We start from the raw sequence: 14,917 nt of genomic DNA, 5'->3' as shown, positions 1-14,917 counted from the left end.
CTTCAGTTCTAGGTTCCTCAGGTGTAAAAATGAATAGGGTACATCAGTCAAAATTAAACTGACGAATACTAATTAGATGATGTTCACACCAGCTTATATATTTGAATTCATGATACAAATTACACCTTGAACCACACAAATGTTATGGGAAATAGTAGAATACAGATAAAATATTTGTTTTGGCCACCTGTTGTAGCCAGCTCTTTGATAGAAGATGGAATTGCATTGCTCTTCTAGTAGTCATAGTGATCCCAGCACATACCTTCGGTGTCACATTCGATGTCATAATCATCAGTTGGAAAGTCAACATCTTCCTCAGAAGGAATAGATTTGGGCGGGTATTCCATATCCCTACTAATACTGAGGGGAAGATGGGACAAAGGTGTGGCCGTCACGTTACTGTCCGCATCCCGTTTGGTGGGCTCTGTAATGATGGGATCCAGCGTCTGAAGAGAATAACTATAATTTTAAATCCAATTCATAAATGGAGAAATGAATAAAGAATGTTTACCGTGACTCTTAATTCAGAGTAGAGATAAACCACACCATCGGTAGTGTCGCCATTATTATTGTCATCATTAAAAGAAAGCAAATTCACCGATTTAGCGGAGACCCAGCCCAACAGAAAAATAATAGTGGAAAACCTGTGAATTTGTAAAAACTAAAACTTATGAGAGGGAATTTTTCAAAAATCCTAGCTGATATCTCACCTGAGGAACATTTTGCAAATCAAAAGTTACCGTAGAATAAAATACGCAAATTCTGTTGCTACCACTTGCTAGAGACCAGCTACAGACTTGTTGGATTCCAACAGACAACTGTCTAGTTGCTTCCCAAATTCTCTTTTATTATCGCCCTGCCATCGCTGTTGGCCTTCATCAATAATCACCTGACTAAAACCCATGCTCTACATCAGTAATTAATCATATCCAGTCATTAAGTAACAATCTCGAGGGATACATTAGCTAGAGTCTACTAGGTATACTTTAAGCAAATCTATGAAACAAAGTTGTCCTTGTATTTTCTAAAAAATTGGGAAGCACATGATTTCTTATTTTCACTGGCTAATAATAAGCCATACGATGAAACTCTTCGACCATTTGCGACTCAATTTCCTGGAATTCAGCACGGGCCAACTGTACCGCCGTGTCGTCTTCACGTAATTCAGCCTCGGAGATTTGCGCTTGTAATTCACGGAGCCTATCCGCACGGTCTTTCTGCAGCAGCACTGTATTGCTAACCATGCTGAATGATTCCTGGTTATCCGGAACATTATTTAAAAACAGTGAGAAATAAATATTACAAGTCATAGTTAATCAATAAGAATAAGAATAATACTTTTTTCCGTTTCTGGTGATCCAACAGAATAAGGAGGGATGACATTTCCAGCAGTTCACTGAAGCCATTCTTTAATGGCACGCTTCTATACCCTCGGCGAATGCACGCAAGCTAAATATTTCAAAAAATTAAGTAACACTCATTTTTACTATTTGAATTAAATTGATTGATACCGGATATGTGGCCTGGGCAATAAGACACGATTCTCCGAACATGTCTGCCGTAAAAATAACAAATAAATTATTGTAATCAATTTTTTGATCTATTTCAAAAGTTTACCCGAGTCATAGACGGCGAACCGCAGAATAGCCAAAGAAGGGCGTGCGATGTGTAATTGAAATGATTCGTCCCAAAAAGGATTGAAACCGTTGTCAGCTATAGAGAAATAATTGAATCAATCAAAATGAAACGAACATCAAAACAGTCTCGTACGGATGGTCTTTGTGGTACGTTTGTTGCTAATCGAATCTTGATTGCAGCCAATCACTTCAACCTCGACATAAGGACTAACAATGCCTCGTTTAGATTTCAAATGGCGTGTGGTCAGGTGCCGAGCAGCAATGATCTATAAAAATATTTCAATAAATAGCTTCGTATAAAAAAGAGGAGTTTGATTAATTATTACCTTGACAACGAGTGAAACGGGATCCTCGTCAGACAATGAACAGTAGGACGGATTATAGTCGGATGTCTTCCGCATGTAACTCGGTTTCAAAACATAACCGCTTTTGCCGTTTTGTAAAAATTTCGCTTCGTTGATCTGCATGTTTTTATCTATCAAATTAATTTAAATCATAAATTAATTAATCAAATCAAAGGCGTAAAAATCTTTCAAATGACGAACCGGGTGTCTGGTAATTCAAAGCCACAATCTGACTGCCGACGTTCCAAAAAGGCATTGGGCTGTAATTACTCGAGTCCATTCGTGTGGCTTTCGGGTACAAACGACTCAACATCACCTGGTGGTACCAGAGGAAGAATTTCGGTTCGTAGAGCATCAACTTTTCGGCTTTGATTTCGGAGAAGGACGATATTTCACAGGGATTGCGTCCCTCGCCCACAATTCGCTCCTGATTGAAATGCTTGGCCCGGCAGTACACGACTTGGTCGGAAAGGGCTTTGGAAATTCTGCATCGGATTTCGATTTCGCTGTAATTCTTGGTGTCTTGGGGTTCGAGCGGATCGCCGCTAATGCTCCTGTCAATCCATCAAAATTTAGTATAATTCATTTGCTCAATTTAAAATCAATTGATGATTTAGTTACGTGATAGCTTTGCGCCACTCCAGGGCATCTTCTCTGGTCTCGACACCCAATTCGAGTGTTTCCGTTTTGGATGCCAATTTCACGCGGAGTAGCCACTCGGGTGAGCCACTCGGTTTGTTTTCGGTGCTGGGAGAGGTGGTGTACTCTGGGACGTTGACGCTGACGGAACGTTCGACTTTTTCGACGTTTTCGGATTCGACTTTTGAAACAGACTGGGCCCTGACCAGCGACGCTTGCAATTTCAACAGCTCCACTTCAGCCCCGGCCACATCGTAACTTTCTTTAGTCTGCAGTCCATTGGCAACTCCATCGGCTGACTGTCAAGAGCAAATTAAATTTGTAAAAGCCAAATGAAGTGGATAATAAATTGGATCATTACATTTTCTTCCAGGAATCGTTGAGCTTCTTCGGAATCAATTTCTTGCGTGAGATTGGCCATAAAAAGATACTGCAGTCGTCCTCCGTAGTCTCCCCGCCACCAATGTTGATCGACTTTCTTGACGTTTTTGATGATGGCGTTTTTAGGGAAACTCAGTTCGTCGTCTTCTTGACTTTGGTAACTTTGCAGCGACTTGACCGTAATCTTAAACCAAACAAATTAGTTTAAACGTCATTTCTATAAATGATGTTGATATAAATGATTGTTGTATACACACCCCCATTGGACCCATCAGAGCGTCGGATACCAAATAGAGATCCTGTTTGAGTTCCTTTGCTGATGGATCTGAATTGCAAGTTGGTTCGCCAATAGGAAGGCCTTGCTCAATTTGCGTTAATATATCATCCGTCACCGGAATGCGGAGGTGAACTTGTCCGTAAAGAGGATTCACCTCGTAATAATTGATCAAATCGACGAGACTCTCAAACTGGGCCGATCCAATGATAAACAAACGGCCTTCTTGTTTAATCCGGCAGTGCTTGATTTCTCCTTCCGCCCTGTTTCATTTCTTCCGGTTTAATTGTGAAAGCCAAAATAATATTTAAAGTCATTCAAACCTGAACGAGATGGAAAATGTGCCCGATTCTTTATCACTTGGTCGGACCAGAAAAGCTCCATCGTTTGGAATGCTGCGGAGTAATTCGACGGCTTCCGCTTGCCCTTTTGTTGGGTGGTACCACTTCATCCTCTCGTGAGTGCTAGGTTGAGGAACTGGATTGTTGAAAACGATGCTGAAACTCTAAATTGGAAATAATAAATGATGAAATGCGGTTTTACTAGAAGGAATCAATTACTTACGGGACTTTTAAGTGGATTGATTCTGTAGTTGACAACCAAACTGTACAAACTGTCGAAATAGACGCCGTTTTCCAGCTGATACATTTTCACGGGTTTCCCATCGTTTCCGGTACGAGTTGGCCGACGAATTCGAAGGTGATAAACCTTTCCTTGGCGCCTAAATCCCGTAATTTTTCATTTTTAAAAATAATTACTGACCATAAACATTAATGAAAATTACCAAAACGACAGGGAGAAATCACCAACAAAGTTGTCGCTATTTCGGACAAGAAATGCTCCATCACCTAGACTGGGTCCGTATTGTTTCAAAAGTTCTTCCGACCGGATTCGACCTCCTTCCAATCGACCGTGGAACCAGACCTCGCCGAAATGGAGCTCGTATTCCGGAACGCCTTCCGGCACGGGCTGGTAAGCCATTGAAATGGTGTCATCCTCTTCGTATTCCTCTTCCTCTTCCGTCTGATTGTCCTTGGCGTTGAATTTGGTGTAATACATTTTGGCGTCGCTCAGGACGAAGAAATGAGAAACCCATTCGCCTTTCACTTTGTCTTCCAAGTACAAAATTCCGTTCTTCTCCAAGGGCCCACTGTCGGAATCGGCGACTGCAATCAATTCAAATAATTAGACAATTACACGTAATCCAGGAAATGTTATTATTCTTACTGCAGCATTCCGGTTGCTCAACCGTTTGCGAAGTGGTGTCAGTGGATTTTTCCGGTAATTTCTTGTGCTTGAGGATAATTTTCCCTTTTAATTCGTTGGGAGACGGCAGCATTTCCTGATCCATTTTCTGGTGGGGTATGGGCGTTTTCAGCAACATGGGACCAAGGATTTCTTCGAAAATTGCGGCCATTTTAGTCTGCTGGGTCAGACAGCAGTGATCCTCGAGGGATAGGATGACCGGGTAAGGTGAAGTGACGAACGCGTGATCACGAATTGTTTTCACGACGTCCAGGAAACTGATTTTCGTCGTGATTGTATTTCCGTGGTAGATGACGGGGATACCATCCGGGCCGTCCCAGCAATCCAGCTCGACACATCGACAGCCTAGCATCAGACATCGAGCGTAAGCCTCAACACTGGACATACTTTTCAGCTGGTCGCCAGTCAAATACCTTTAAAATAAAAATAATAATTTTAATAAACCTTTCAAAATTAATTGTTAGGGCACTGACGTGTTGTGAGAGGAAGCGATCCAGTAATGAGACAAGGGCTGGTCCATGTCTTGGTTGACAACTTTGTGTTTAGGATCCAAGAGTTCGTTGTGTTGGGAAAACATATAACTCATAAACTCTTTGGCGGTGAAGAATCCTTCTTCGTAGTCTTGATCGGCCACGGTACTACGTCGTGGATCCCGCACGAAATCTCGCATGAACATGGCCGTCACCAAGTCGCTTTCCTTGAAGGCTTTGCTGTCACCTTGTTCGGCCAGGAACGTCTGGAAATCCGCCAGTGAAATAATCACTCCGTCGGTGGAAAATTTCTGGAAGAACGTGTGGTATATCTACGACGAATAAACTTGATTTTAGAAACTTGAATTAAAGCATAATTAATTGTAAATGCATACAGTTCCGTCGTAGGTGAGGATGTGGCAGAGTGAAGCAAATTCGTCAAATGAAAGTTCACCATTATTTCGATTGTTGACTTCATGGAAAACTTCTTTCAAACGAGTTTTGGGAATTTGACAGTTAATGAGCGGCAGAAAGACTTTGACATCTTTCAGAGTGACGGTGGTCCTGTCTGGAGTCATGTTGTAAAATTCCTTCCATATCCAACGTTCCAGCTGTAGAGGGTAAGATATTGTGTTGCAAGTGTCTCGGGTCAGGTAGTGCAGTCCTTCTATCCATCGGTCGCATTCTTGTTTCGAAATGGCTAAAAGAAATAAATTACAAGTTTATTGTTGTCAAGAATAACTTGATCGATTTGAAGGTGTAAGTACCACAAATGGAAAGTGTTTTCAGACGGAATTCGCGGCCATAGAAAACGGCCAGGCATCGATTATCTTCGAACTTGGCGTATTCCGGTAAGTTGTTCCATCTTTCAAAATCTCTCGAACTTTTGCCAGTTCGAATTTCCTTAACTTCCCTTAAATCAACTGCCAATAGAAGAGAATGTTTTGTTTGTAAGTTTGACCATGGTTTGACGGGAGAGATGCAACGTTGCCGCGTAAATTAAAAAGAATTGAAAAATGCGCTTACTAATTCCTTCGTAGACGTTCCTCTTGCTCATTTCCTTGTACCAGACAATTTGCCGGGATTCTCTCTTGAACAGCAAGTTCCTCTTGTCTGGCTGTTTGTTCTTGAAGAATTTCGTGACCACGGTGCCGATCTCCAGATGGCCAATGATTATTTCCAGCTCTTGGAATGACAATTCATTTGTTGGCGCACCTTCATCGCTGTACGCACTTGGAGACAACATCATGTCACGCCGAGTGATTCACAACTCACGAATAGAGGGTTTGTGTTCGTGCCGGAGTGGTGATCGGGAAATTCCCGACAACCTTGATCTGAACATCCAATCAAAGGTTAAATTTGTGCTATCACTTTTGTAAATCTCTCACAGACTCACAGGTTAATTTAATTAAAATAGAAAATTTTCAAAAACTTACCTAATGTGATCGAATCACGTTGCTAACGAGGGTCGAATTTTTTGACAGCCGTTACTATGTGGAAGTTGAGTCTGAATGGGAAAAGAATAGGAATATACAAAAACAGCTGTGACGGGAGAACGGGCGGTAACTTTTCTTCCCCGTGATTACAAACGACACGAACGTTTCAAGGTTTTGCCCCGCAGCTTTCAAACGGGAAGGTCATCCGCGTGTGAGCACAATTGGGAAACCTGTTTTGAATCTGACATTCAAACGTGCAAGGAAATGGAAATAACCCGGACGATAACGAAATTGTCTTTGCGGCTGTCTTTGCATCTTCATGGAAACATTCAATGGTTGGTGGACGAATAAATCCAGCGGATGCGGTTTACTCTTGACTAGAGTTTTCGTTATCACGAAACCCCAGCGAAACCCCAAATGTCGATTGTTTGTAAACGGGAAAAGAGATTACGATGATCGATTAATTGTTATCGACAAAATCGATAGTTTCAAGAGACATATGGTCGATTTTGGCATCACCTCGCAGACCTTGGTTGTTACCCTTTGAGCAAAGAAAACTTGTTTTGATTGAAATTTGCTAAAGTTGGAACGTTTCTGATTCCCATAGTTACTAGTTAATCATGTCTAATCTTCATCAGTTTCGCCTGAAATGGGAAAACCACTCGAACAACCTGCTCAACGTCTTTGGCAGATTGTTTTCCAACGAAAGTTTCACCGATGTCACTCTGGCGGCACAGGGACGCAGCATTCGAGCACACAAGGTAAAATTTTAAGTAATTAAAATGAAAAACACGGACTTTTCTTTTTTTTCTTTTTTTCTTTTTGAGTTATTTTTATATTAATGCAGACGAAAAACATCGCTGCCACTGTTTTGTTATTTCTTTGGTTGTTTATTTTGAACGCTAGATGGTGCTGTCGGCTTCTAGCAAGTATTTTGAAAAGCTCTTTTTGGAACATCACATGGAATCGACGTGTTCTCCAGGACCGATGATTGTGATTATGCGTGATACCAGTTTCGAAGATTTATCCTGTATCATCGAATTCATGTACAAGGGAGAAATCAACATATCACGAGTATAATTAACTATACAAAATTTGAGCACATTTATGGCACAGAAAATGATTTAAAACGAATGTAGGAACAACTAGGATCGTTGCTGAAGACAGCTGAAAGTCTAGGAGTTAATGGCCTAGCACAAGCGACCCAAGAAAAGAATACCAACGGCGATGCAACAACATCGATGAGGGAAGTGTCTTCATCACCGACCAATCTTCCGTCAGAGCTTCAAAAGTCGCACAACGATCGTGTGAAATCGTCATCCAGAAAACGACTTCGGATTCGACGTAGTATAGAGCCGGAAAACCATGATTCCGGCAGTCCTTATTCAGACCACAGTCAAACTTCGTCCACCAACTTCTCACCTCGCATTGAAAAAGTCGTTTCCATGGTATTTTTGTTTGAATTTAACCTCCGAGCTGAATGCGTTTGAATAAATTTTAATTTGTTCAGGAAACCCCAAGAAAAACGACACCCGTTAACAACGATTCTACTCCGATTCCACCCAATTTCACCAATAAGATTACATCACCAAATTTCGTGGCGTCGTTTGAACCGATTCTGCTGGAATGCGATCCTGTCCTCCAAGATTCGCCAACATTTTCCAACATTGAATGTGATCCGCACCCTCAAGTCAAACAAGAGCAATGCATATGTAATGTTAACTATTTTCTTCTTCATTAATGGAACTGAAATTGTTAATATAATTTCATTTAGGTGATTTCTTCCGAGGATTTATCGTTTATAAATTCAACGACTACATCGCCCAATGCCATGGAAATCGACAACAATACTGGGAAGAACCCTTCACGCAAGCTGTCTTGAAAGGAATACAGGTAATTATAAATTGCACCTTATTAACCATCCAACTCACATTAATTTTTTTACACTTGACAGGATCGCGAACTGGACATGAGGAAAGGAGCTCAGCTTTTGGGTGTGTCATACAGCACACTTTACGGACGATACCGATATATTCAAACTTAATAAGTGAAATACGATTGCTTAATTTGGTTTTCTCGGCTTGGTGATAAAAATAAAGTCAAATTTCTGGCATCTACTTCTCCGTTTGTCGGTTATTGTAGCACACAGAACCTCTAGCCTACTTTGGTTTTAGATTATTTTGTTATTACAACACTATAAACAACCTATACTAATTTATGTAATTTTTTAAAAAGAATTTCAAGTCTTCTATAAGACTATAATTATAAAATACCCCAATATTTATTTTTGTTAGAAATTTTGTTCGTTTTTAAGGTTTAAATACGTTTACTATCGACAACGCTGTTCTGGATTATTATCTAATTGGGCGGGAGAATTCCACGCTGAAGGAAAAATTTCGTAGTGTCGTTGAAAACCACAGATCTGTTAACTACCATTTTATTCAAGCCTAAAAATGTCTGTTTCGTACGGAAATTGCCAACTGAACCACCCAAAAGGACAAATCCAGGTAGAATCCCTCTGTTATTCTTGCATTTACAGTCTATGGAGTGAATTTAAAGTTTCGTGACATGCAATCACATTTTTGTCAACTTTCCACACTATATAAGTTCGAACAAAGATTTACGAAAACCTTGTTTACTTGAAATAGTGTAAAGAAAACATGTTATAAAGCTAAAACTAGCATTCAATTCTGTGGGTAAAGAATATGTTTATTTCGTAGGTTCTGAGGGTAAATCAACATAAAATTAATTTAAAATCGGCATAAGGCAAACATTTAATTATTTGAGAATAACACTATGTTAAAATAAAATATGTTTAGGAATCACTCATTGGATTTAGTGGTATGGGTTTTCGTTTCAGGGAAAGTTGACGAGTGAGGCCAGTCCAGAATCTGCCACTGCCAAATCCTTCCTTAAAGTTTTTCCCTCCAAGCTCACAGAATTTTGATATCATCCTCGAAATTTTGAGGTTTTGTGACACATCGGAAGCCGTTTGCTTGTGCTTGTTGAAAATTCTGCAGTCCACTTCCCATTGCAGCAAAAGTTGAACAATATTGGTGTAACCCCATCTGGCTGCCAAGTGCAATGCTGTGTCCCCGTTTCCATTCATGGCGTCGTAATTAAGTCGAAAATGAGCTTGCTCCGAATAGTATAAAAGGGCCTTGACGCACGGTTCGTGTCCGTTTAAAACCGCCAAATGAAGGGCCGTATTCCCTTGAAGATCTCGACAATTTAAATCACAACCGGACTGGTGGCACAACAACAGTAAACACGTTTGGAAACCTACCAAGAAAAATGATTTAATGTTTAATTTATGCACAAAACTGTTTTTCCTAATATTTTATACCTCTAAAAGCGGCCCAGTGCAAGGCTGTACGTCCTACAGGATCAGGAATTTGAACTTTATCGCGAAAGGATGTTCTCAGTAGAACCTATGAACGATTTTAATCATTCAAACTCTATATTCTGTTAATTATTTCAACCGTTTTACCTGGGTAGCGTCGCTGTGACCGTAATACGTTGCATAGTGGAGAGCTGTCCATCCCCTGGAATCGGTTCCTATTGCGTCGACTACTCTTGGCAATCCGCAGGAATGGCACGAACACAATGGGTGGCACTCGAATTTGGAACTGAACAGGAGCTCTGTTAGCGCTTCCGCATCGCCAAAAGCCGATGCTCTGAATAACGGTGTGTCAGGGACATCTTTGGGTAATGTTTGATTGAAACTGCCCAGTTTCAGGTGATCTATCGCCGCTTCTAATGTTGAGATGAGGTAGCCATCTTCACCTAATAGACTTGATGTGTGAAAGAATTTGATGAACTCCAGTTGGGCTGCCCAATTGGTCACTTGAGATTTCAGAATGAGGTAGCTCAATAGTGCCAGTAAATTGTCAGCATTCAGGTCAGCTGGAACATCTGTTTTGGTTAGAAAATTGACTGTTTTTCGTAGACAATCCAACTTGTCAGTCACCAACTTTTTGTCCGATAACTTTTCCAGTTCTGCAAGTGCCATGGTAATACTTGATGAGAACTCCTCGGGGAGTTCAAGATCTTGAAGTGTAATGTCACAGTTGTTCCTCCTGATTTTGTTGAGGTTCGCATCAATTTTGTTGGCCTCAATTGTGACGAGATCCATCAACTGGCTGTAGAGATTGTGAATAACACAGCTTGAGATTCTTCTGTCGAGGCTTGAAAAGTAGTTTTTAACTTCATCTAGGCATTGTTTCAATTTTTCTGGTGAGACGAAATCTTGATCTGATTTCATGTAGTTGGCCAAAGTGATCTTGACTGTTCTTACAGAGTCTCGAATAGATTTTTTCTGAAGAATGGTGGGGCTTTTGATGTTCTTGGCATTTGGATCATCTCTGACGATACAGAGAGCCCTTACTTTTCCCAATTTTGTGTAGATTGTTTCCTGGAACAGGATGCGAACTGAAGTCGATCCAAATTTCAGCCTGTCGTCACTTATTTGAACTGGCTCATTGGTCAGTGTCCTGGATTCTCCTCCATGTTGCATGATCAAGTGCTTGCGAACATAGAACTCGTCGAACTGATCTTGACAGACACTGTTTGCCGATGGAATGCAAAGGATCCATTGATTCTTGACAGCTTCTTCGTACAAAACTGTACAATTCTCCTGGAAAAACTTCAAAAAGGGATTACTTGAAAGATCTTCGTCGTACTCCATAATTTGGATAAAACTTTAAAATGATCCTTTCCTAACGTTGGAAAGGTCCAGAATGGCAATTTTCTGTGTCAGCTACTATCTTTAAATGACTCACTTCCGACCCGTTTCCGACGTTGTTATTTTTATTTCTTTGTTTACTGACAGTTTGTATTGCCAAAATTTCACCGGTGCGCCTAGTTATTAAAATCCCCCCTACTTTTTGTCTACGCAGATTATCTTTGGGCCCATGTTTTCGGGCAAAACAACCGAATTAATTCGCCGTTTGAAACGCTATGAAGTGGCCAATCACAAATGTTTGATCGTCAAGGTAATTTTTGATTATTTTATTTATTTTACAACTTAATTTTAATACTAATGATGATTTCAGTATGCCAAAGACTTGCGGTATGAATCGAAATGCGGCCAGGGGGTGGCTACTCACGATCATCAACATCGGGCGGCCGTTGCGGCCACCGTCCTGTCATCCATCGCACACCTGGCCGATTCTTGCAGCGTTATCGGGATTGACGAAGGCCAATTCGTAAGCTAAATTAACATTACGATATTCCAATTGGTTTAAGGCAACAAACAATTTTTTCTTGGCTTACAGTTTCCTGATGTAGTCGAGTTTTGTGAAGCGATGGCCAACGCTGGTAAAATTGTCGTAGTGGCCGCACTGGACGGAACTTACCAACGATCAGGTAAAAATTAAATTAAATTAATTGTTATTCTAATTAATTAAAAATATCGAATTATTTCAGGTTTCGGAAATTTCTTGAATTTGGTTCCGTTAGCTGAAAATGTCGTTAAACTGACAGCCGTTTGTATGCGCTGCTACGGGGAGGCGGCCTTCACTCAACGACTTGGCTCCGAAACGGAGGTAGGGAATTAAATTAATTTAGTTTGAACTCGCATTTAAAATCGATCAATAAATAAGGTGGAACTAATTGGCGGAACGGAAAAATACATGGCGGTCTGCCGTGAATGTTACCGAAAATTCAGCGAGTCCAATGTCGAAACTTTGGCGGATGACTGTTGCCATGGCAATCGGATGTCATCGCCTTTCCATCACTTCCAGCAACAACAGCAAGCTAATAAGAAATCACCTCTCAAAATGAACAACAGCCCGACGAAGCCTCTCACGGCCGACGTTAATCGAATCCTTTCCTTCGACAAGGAAAATTTTTAAAAATTGAGAAAAAACCACTTTTCGATTTTACATGTGGCATGACGTAATAGTTTGATTCCCTTCCATTTTACTTCCCTCCGTCATTTTACAGATCGTTTTTCTTCTTTCATTGAGTCTCATGAAAATTGTCATTTCTTTTTAATTATTATCACTTGAGATATCGAGAAACCGGTACAAGACTACAATAGTTACCATTTTTAACCAGCTGTAATAAAGTGTAGTACTAAATTTTACTACAAACCAAATAAAAATTTGCCTACATCACTCCCCCATGCAGGTATTCGATGCTCATGTAGATTTTTGCATATGCCTCATTTGACTACGTAGGAAACAGGGCGAAGACTATCGAATTCGGCTAACATTTGAGATAGTCGACACCGCTGAAGGGCAAAGCGACTTTTAGAAATCAAGGTGTACTTTTTTCGTTATGCTAATCTTCCGCGTGATGTACATTTTTAATGCAAGTGGAGTGGCTGTTGTTTTAGGGGACCGCGCCTTTCGTTATCTCCGCAGTCGCACAGGTAAAAGTATCTGCAGTTCCATAATGTATACGCTAAAACCATTTTTACAATTCGCCATTTCTTTCCTTTATTATTCATCCAGGAAAAAGCCGAGCATTTTCGTGTTTGGCATTCCGCCACGTTCCTTTTTTAAAAGAATGCAAACGTCAACATTTACATAAAGAACACTGTAAAAAAAAACTATTCGTTCCAAGTTTTACCGAGCAGCGTGAATAATTGTACAATTTATTTCCCGTCAACAAGAGCACCACAAGAATGTTTAACCACGTTGTAATAGTTCCGTAAATGCGACCAACAGCCGTAGATTTAAATAAGAAAAACGAAATCGGTGGGTTTTTGATTTTGTGTTTTATCGATGACGTGAATCATTTCTGGCGAAGAAAAGGTCGTTTCCGACATTGACTGTATTCCGACCAAAAACGTAATAACCTTTCGGTCCCATATAGTCGATCAGCGGTTTCTCTCCGACGTGGTCCCATTCCACTGCCAGCGTCTGCAATTCATCCGCATTAAAGGTAATTTTCTATTTAATTTAATCTATTGTTAATTAAATACCTTGATATCCACTTTGTGCCAGGGAATGGTTTTTAGGATCCTCAATTCGTGTCCTTCGACGTCCAGACTGAAGAAATCAACTCGAGTCTGACCAATGGCCAACAGAATGGAATAAATGGGGAAACACTGGAGGGTTAGCATGTTGCTCTCTTTGGATTGCTCCGGAGTCAACGATTCCTGAACTGAGCCGATGGCGTAAGTGACTTTGAAAGTCACTTGTGTCGGGTAAGGCTGGAGACTGAGGCAGACGGGCAAGGCGTAGGATTTGCGTCTGCGGGACAACAATTTGCCGAACGACGTCTGATCGGCCTCGACCAGAACTCCACCCCATTGCATCGTCCGCTCCATGTAGAGCGTGTTGCTTAAATGTTCACCGTCAAGTGCTCCGCATTCGATAAAGAATCCTTTCGTCTGCAACGAGGATCATTTGATTTTATCTTTTATTTGTTAAGTTAAATGTTTATCTTACTTGATTGCCGAGATAATTCAATATGCTGGACGCTTGTCCGACTGATGTATCCGCTTTGTTGGGTGCGACTAAATTGTAAGGGACGTCTAAATCGGCCGGTGGATGCAAATAACGTCGCCGGATGGTTTCAATGACACACGGATGATCCTGCTGCAATCGATCCGCATTCATCCACTCTAGATATTACCGGTACAGTAATTAATTTGAATAACCCAAATTTTATTTGATTTTTACCTATTGTGCATTTCTCCGCAGCCAATTCCGCCAGCCTCGGATCCGTTTCCTCGAGATCCAGCAAGTTGTACTCGGATGAAATGGGTGAAACTCTTCCTCTGAGCCGAATGTTGATGGACTCGAGGGCTTGATCAACCGCATCCCGAATGGATCCCGATGAAGGTCCCGACGTCTGCGTATAAGTCATGTGCTGGATGACAAAGATGAAGGCAAACACCAAAGCAATGGTGCTTACAATCAACGTGCCTTGGCGATAATAAATCTGACTAACAATTGGAAATCTCATTCTTTTCAACTATAGAGTTTCGTTCAGCAACTTTTTCACGTCGTGTCCGGCAGCGGATCAACCTCCAGCTCGTACAGTACGGACCAAAGTGAGGCTTTGAATTCGTACCGAGCCTCCTCAGCACGCATTATAGGAGGTGCACATCCCTGGGGCATTCTTAGATGCGTGAGTTACGAGGATGACGCGAAACTTATTCAGCGGTAACTAAAAGAATATCCGCTGGCATTTTCGTTTTTGTCTATTCCAACCGATTATATCGGTGTTTGTTTGTGTCGCAACAATGGCATTCTTTTAGCAAAGCCAAGTTCAAACATTTCCGTATTTTCACGGAGAATTAGACGATTCGAGGTTCTTCGTGGGGGAACGTTTCTTGTCATTGAACTTGGCAAATTTGGCTACGGATCATCATTATGCTGTATTTTTACCGTATTTGGTATAAATTTTTTTGTTGGTAATGTGGCGTTTGACCGCTATGCCATCACAAGCAAACAATAAGAAAAATGAGCGAGATGTGCAATAATTCTCGTCAAATTGTACCACTTTCGCTATT

At 40.9% G+C, this 14,917-nt stretch overlaps 5 protein-coding genes across 5 annotated transcripts; 2 read left to right on the top strand and 3 right to left on the bottom strand.

Annotated features, from left to right (window-relative positions):
• Positions 1-1,029: 1,029 nt before the first annotated feature.
• On the bottom strand, positions 1,030-6,592 carry LOC124205732 (1-phosphatidylinositol 4,5-bisphosphate phosphodiesterase gamma-1-like). The gene is made up of 19 exons (XM_046603221.1): positions 6,448-6,592; positions 6,038-6,345; positions 5,779-5,934; positions 5,407-5,711; positions 5,015-5,343; positions 4,503-4,954; positions 4,060-4,441; positions 3,840-3,996; positions 3,599-3,780; positions 3,259-3,538; positions 2,982-3,185; positions 2,603-2,919; positions 2,183-2,535; positions 1,964-2,112; positions 1,771-1,903; positions 1,618-1,713; positions 1,512-1,555; positions 1,339-1,449; positions 1,030-1,256 (listed from the first exon to the last, which is right to left on the bottom strand). Exons 2-19 carry the CDS (start codon positions 6,258-6,260, stop codon positions 1,065-1,067), a joined length of 4,065 nt encoding a protein of 1,354 aa, XP_046459177.1. The 5' UTR covers positions 6,261-6,345; positions 6,448-6,592; the 3' UTR covers positions 1,030-1,064.
• A 475-nt stretch (positions 6,593-7,067) lies between these two features.
• LOC124205733 (longitudinals lacking protein, isoforms H/M/V-like) lies at positions 7,068-8,560 on the top strand. The gene is made up of 6 exons (XM_046603222.1): positions 7,068-7,208; positions 7,354-7,521; positions 7,587-7,895; positions 7,958-8,159; positions 8,222-8,340; positions 8,402-8,560. The coding sequence occupies exons 1-6, from the start codon at positions 7,068-7,070 to the stop codon at positions 8,489-8,491; spliced, it is 1,029 nt and encodes a 342-aa protein (XP_046459178.1). The 3' UTR covers positions 8,492-8,560.
• Positions 8,561-8,799: 239 nt separating this feature from the next.
• LOC124205731 (thymidine kinase, cytosolic-like) lies at positions 8,800-12,574 on the top strand. The gene is made up of 6 exons (XM_046603220.1): positions 8,800-8,954; positions 11,346-11,441; positions 11,502-11,654; positions 11,724-11,814; positions 11,875-11,993; positions 12,051-12,574. Exons 1-6 carry the CDS (start codon positions 8,901-8,903, stop codon positions 12,300-12,302), a joined length of 765 nt encoding a protein of 254 aa, XP_046459176.1. The 5' UTR covers positions 8,800-8,900; the 3' UTR covers positions 12,303-12,574.
• Positions 9,136-11,282, bottom strand: LOC124205730 (ankyrin repeat domain-containing protein 27-like). The gene is made up of 3 exons (XM_046603219.1): positions 9,938-11,282; positions 9,794-9,878; positions 9,136-9,729 (listed from the first exon to the last, which is right to left on the bottom strand). Exons 1-3 carry the CDS (start codon positions 11,132-11,134, stop codon positions 9,263-9,265), a joined length of 1,749 nt encoding a protein of 582 aa, XP_046459175.1. The 5' UTR covers positions 11,135-11,282; the 3' UTR covers positions 9,136-9,262.
• A 436-nt stretch (positions 12,575-13,010) lies between the features above and the next one.
• Positions 13,011-14,466, bottom strand: LOC124205729 (protein Star-like). Its single transcript, XM_046603218.1, has 4 exons — positions 14,082-14,466; positions 13,848-14,023; positions 13,379-13,789; positions 13,011-13,316 (listed from the first exon to the last, which is right to left on the bottom strand). Exons 1-4 carry the CDS (start codon positions 14,365-14,367, stop codon positions 13,173-13,175), a joined length of 1,017 nt encoding a protein of 338 aa, XP_046459174.1. The 5' UTR covers positions 14,368-14,466; the 3' UTR covers positions 13,011-13,172.
• Between the last annotated feature and the right edge of the window lie 451 nt (positions 14,467-14,917).

This window comes from Daphnia pulex, chromosome 10 (assembly GCF_021134715.1).
Source record: "Daphnia pulex isolate KAP4 chromosome 10, ASM2113471v1".
Classification (NCBI taxonomy): domain Eukaryota; kingdom Metazoa; phylum Arthropoda; class Branchiopoda; order Diplostraca; family Daphniidae; genus Daphnia; species Daphnia pulex.
This window is presented reverse-complemented; position numbering and strand designations above follow the sequence as displayed.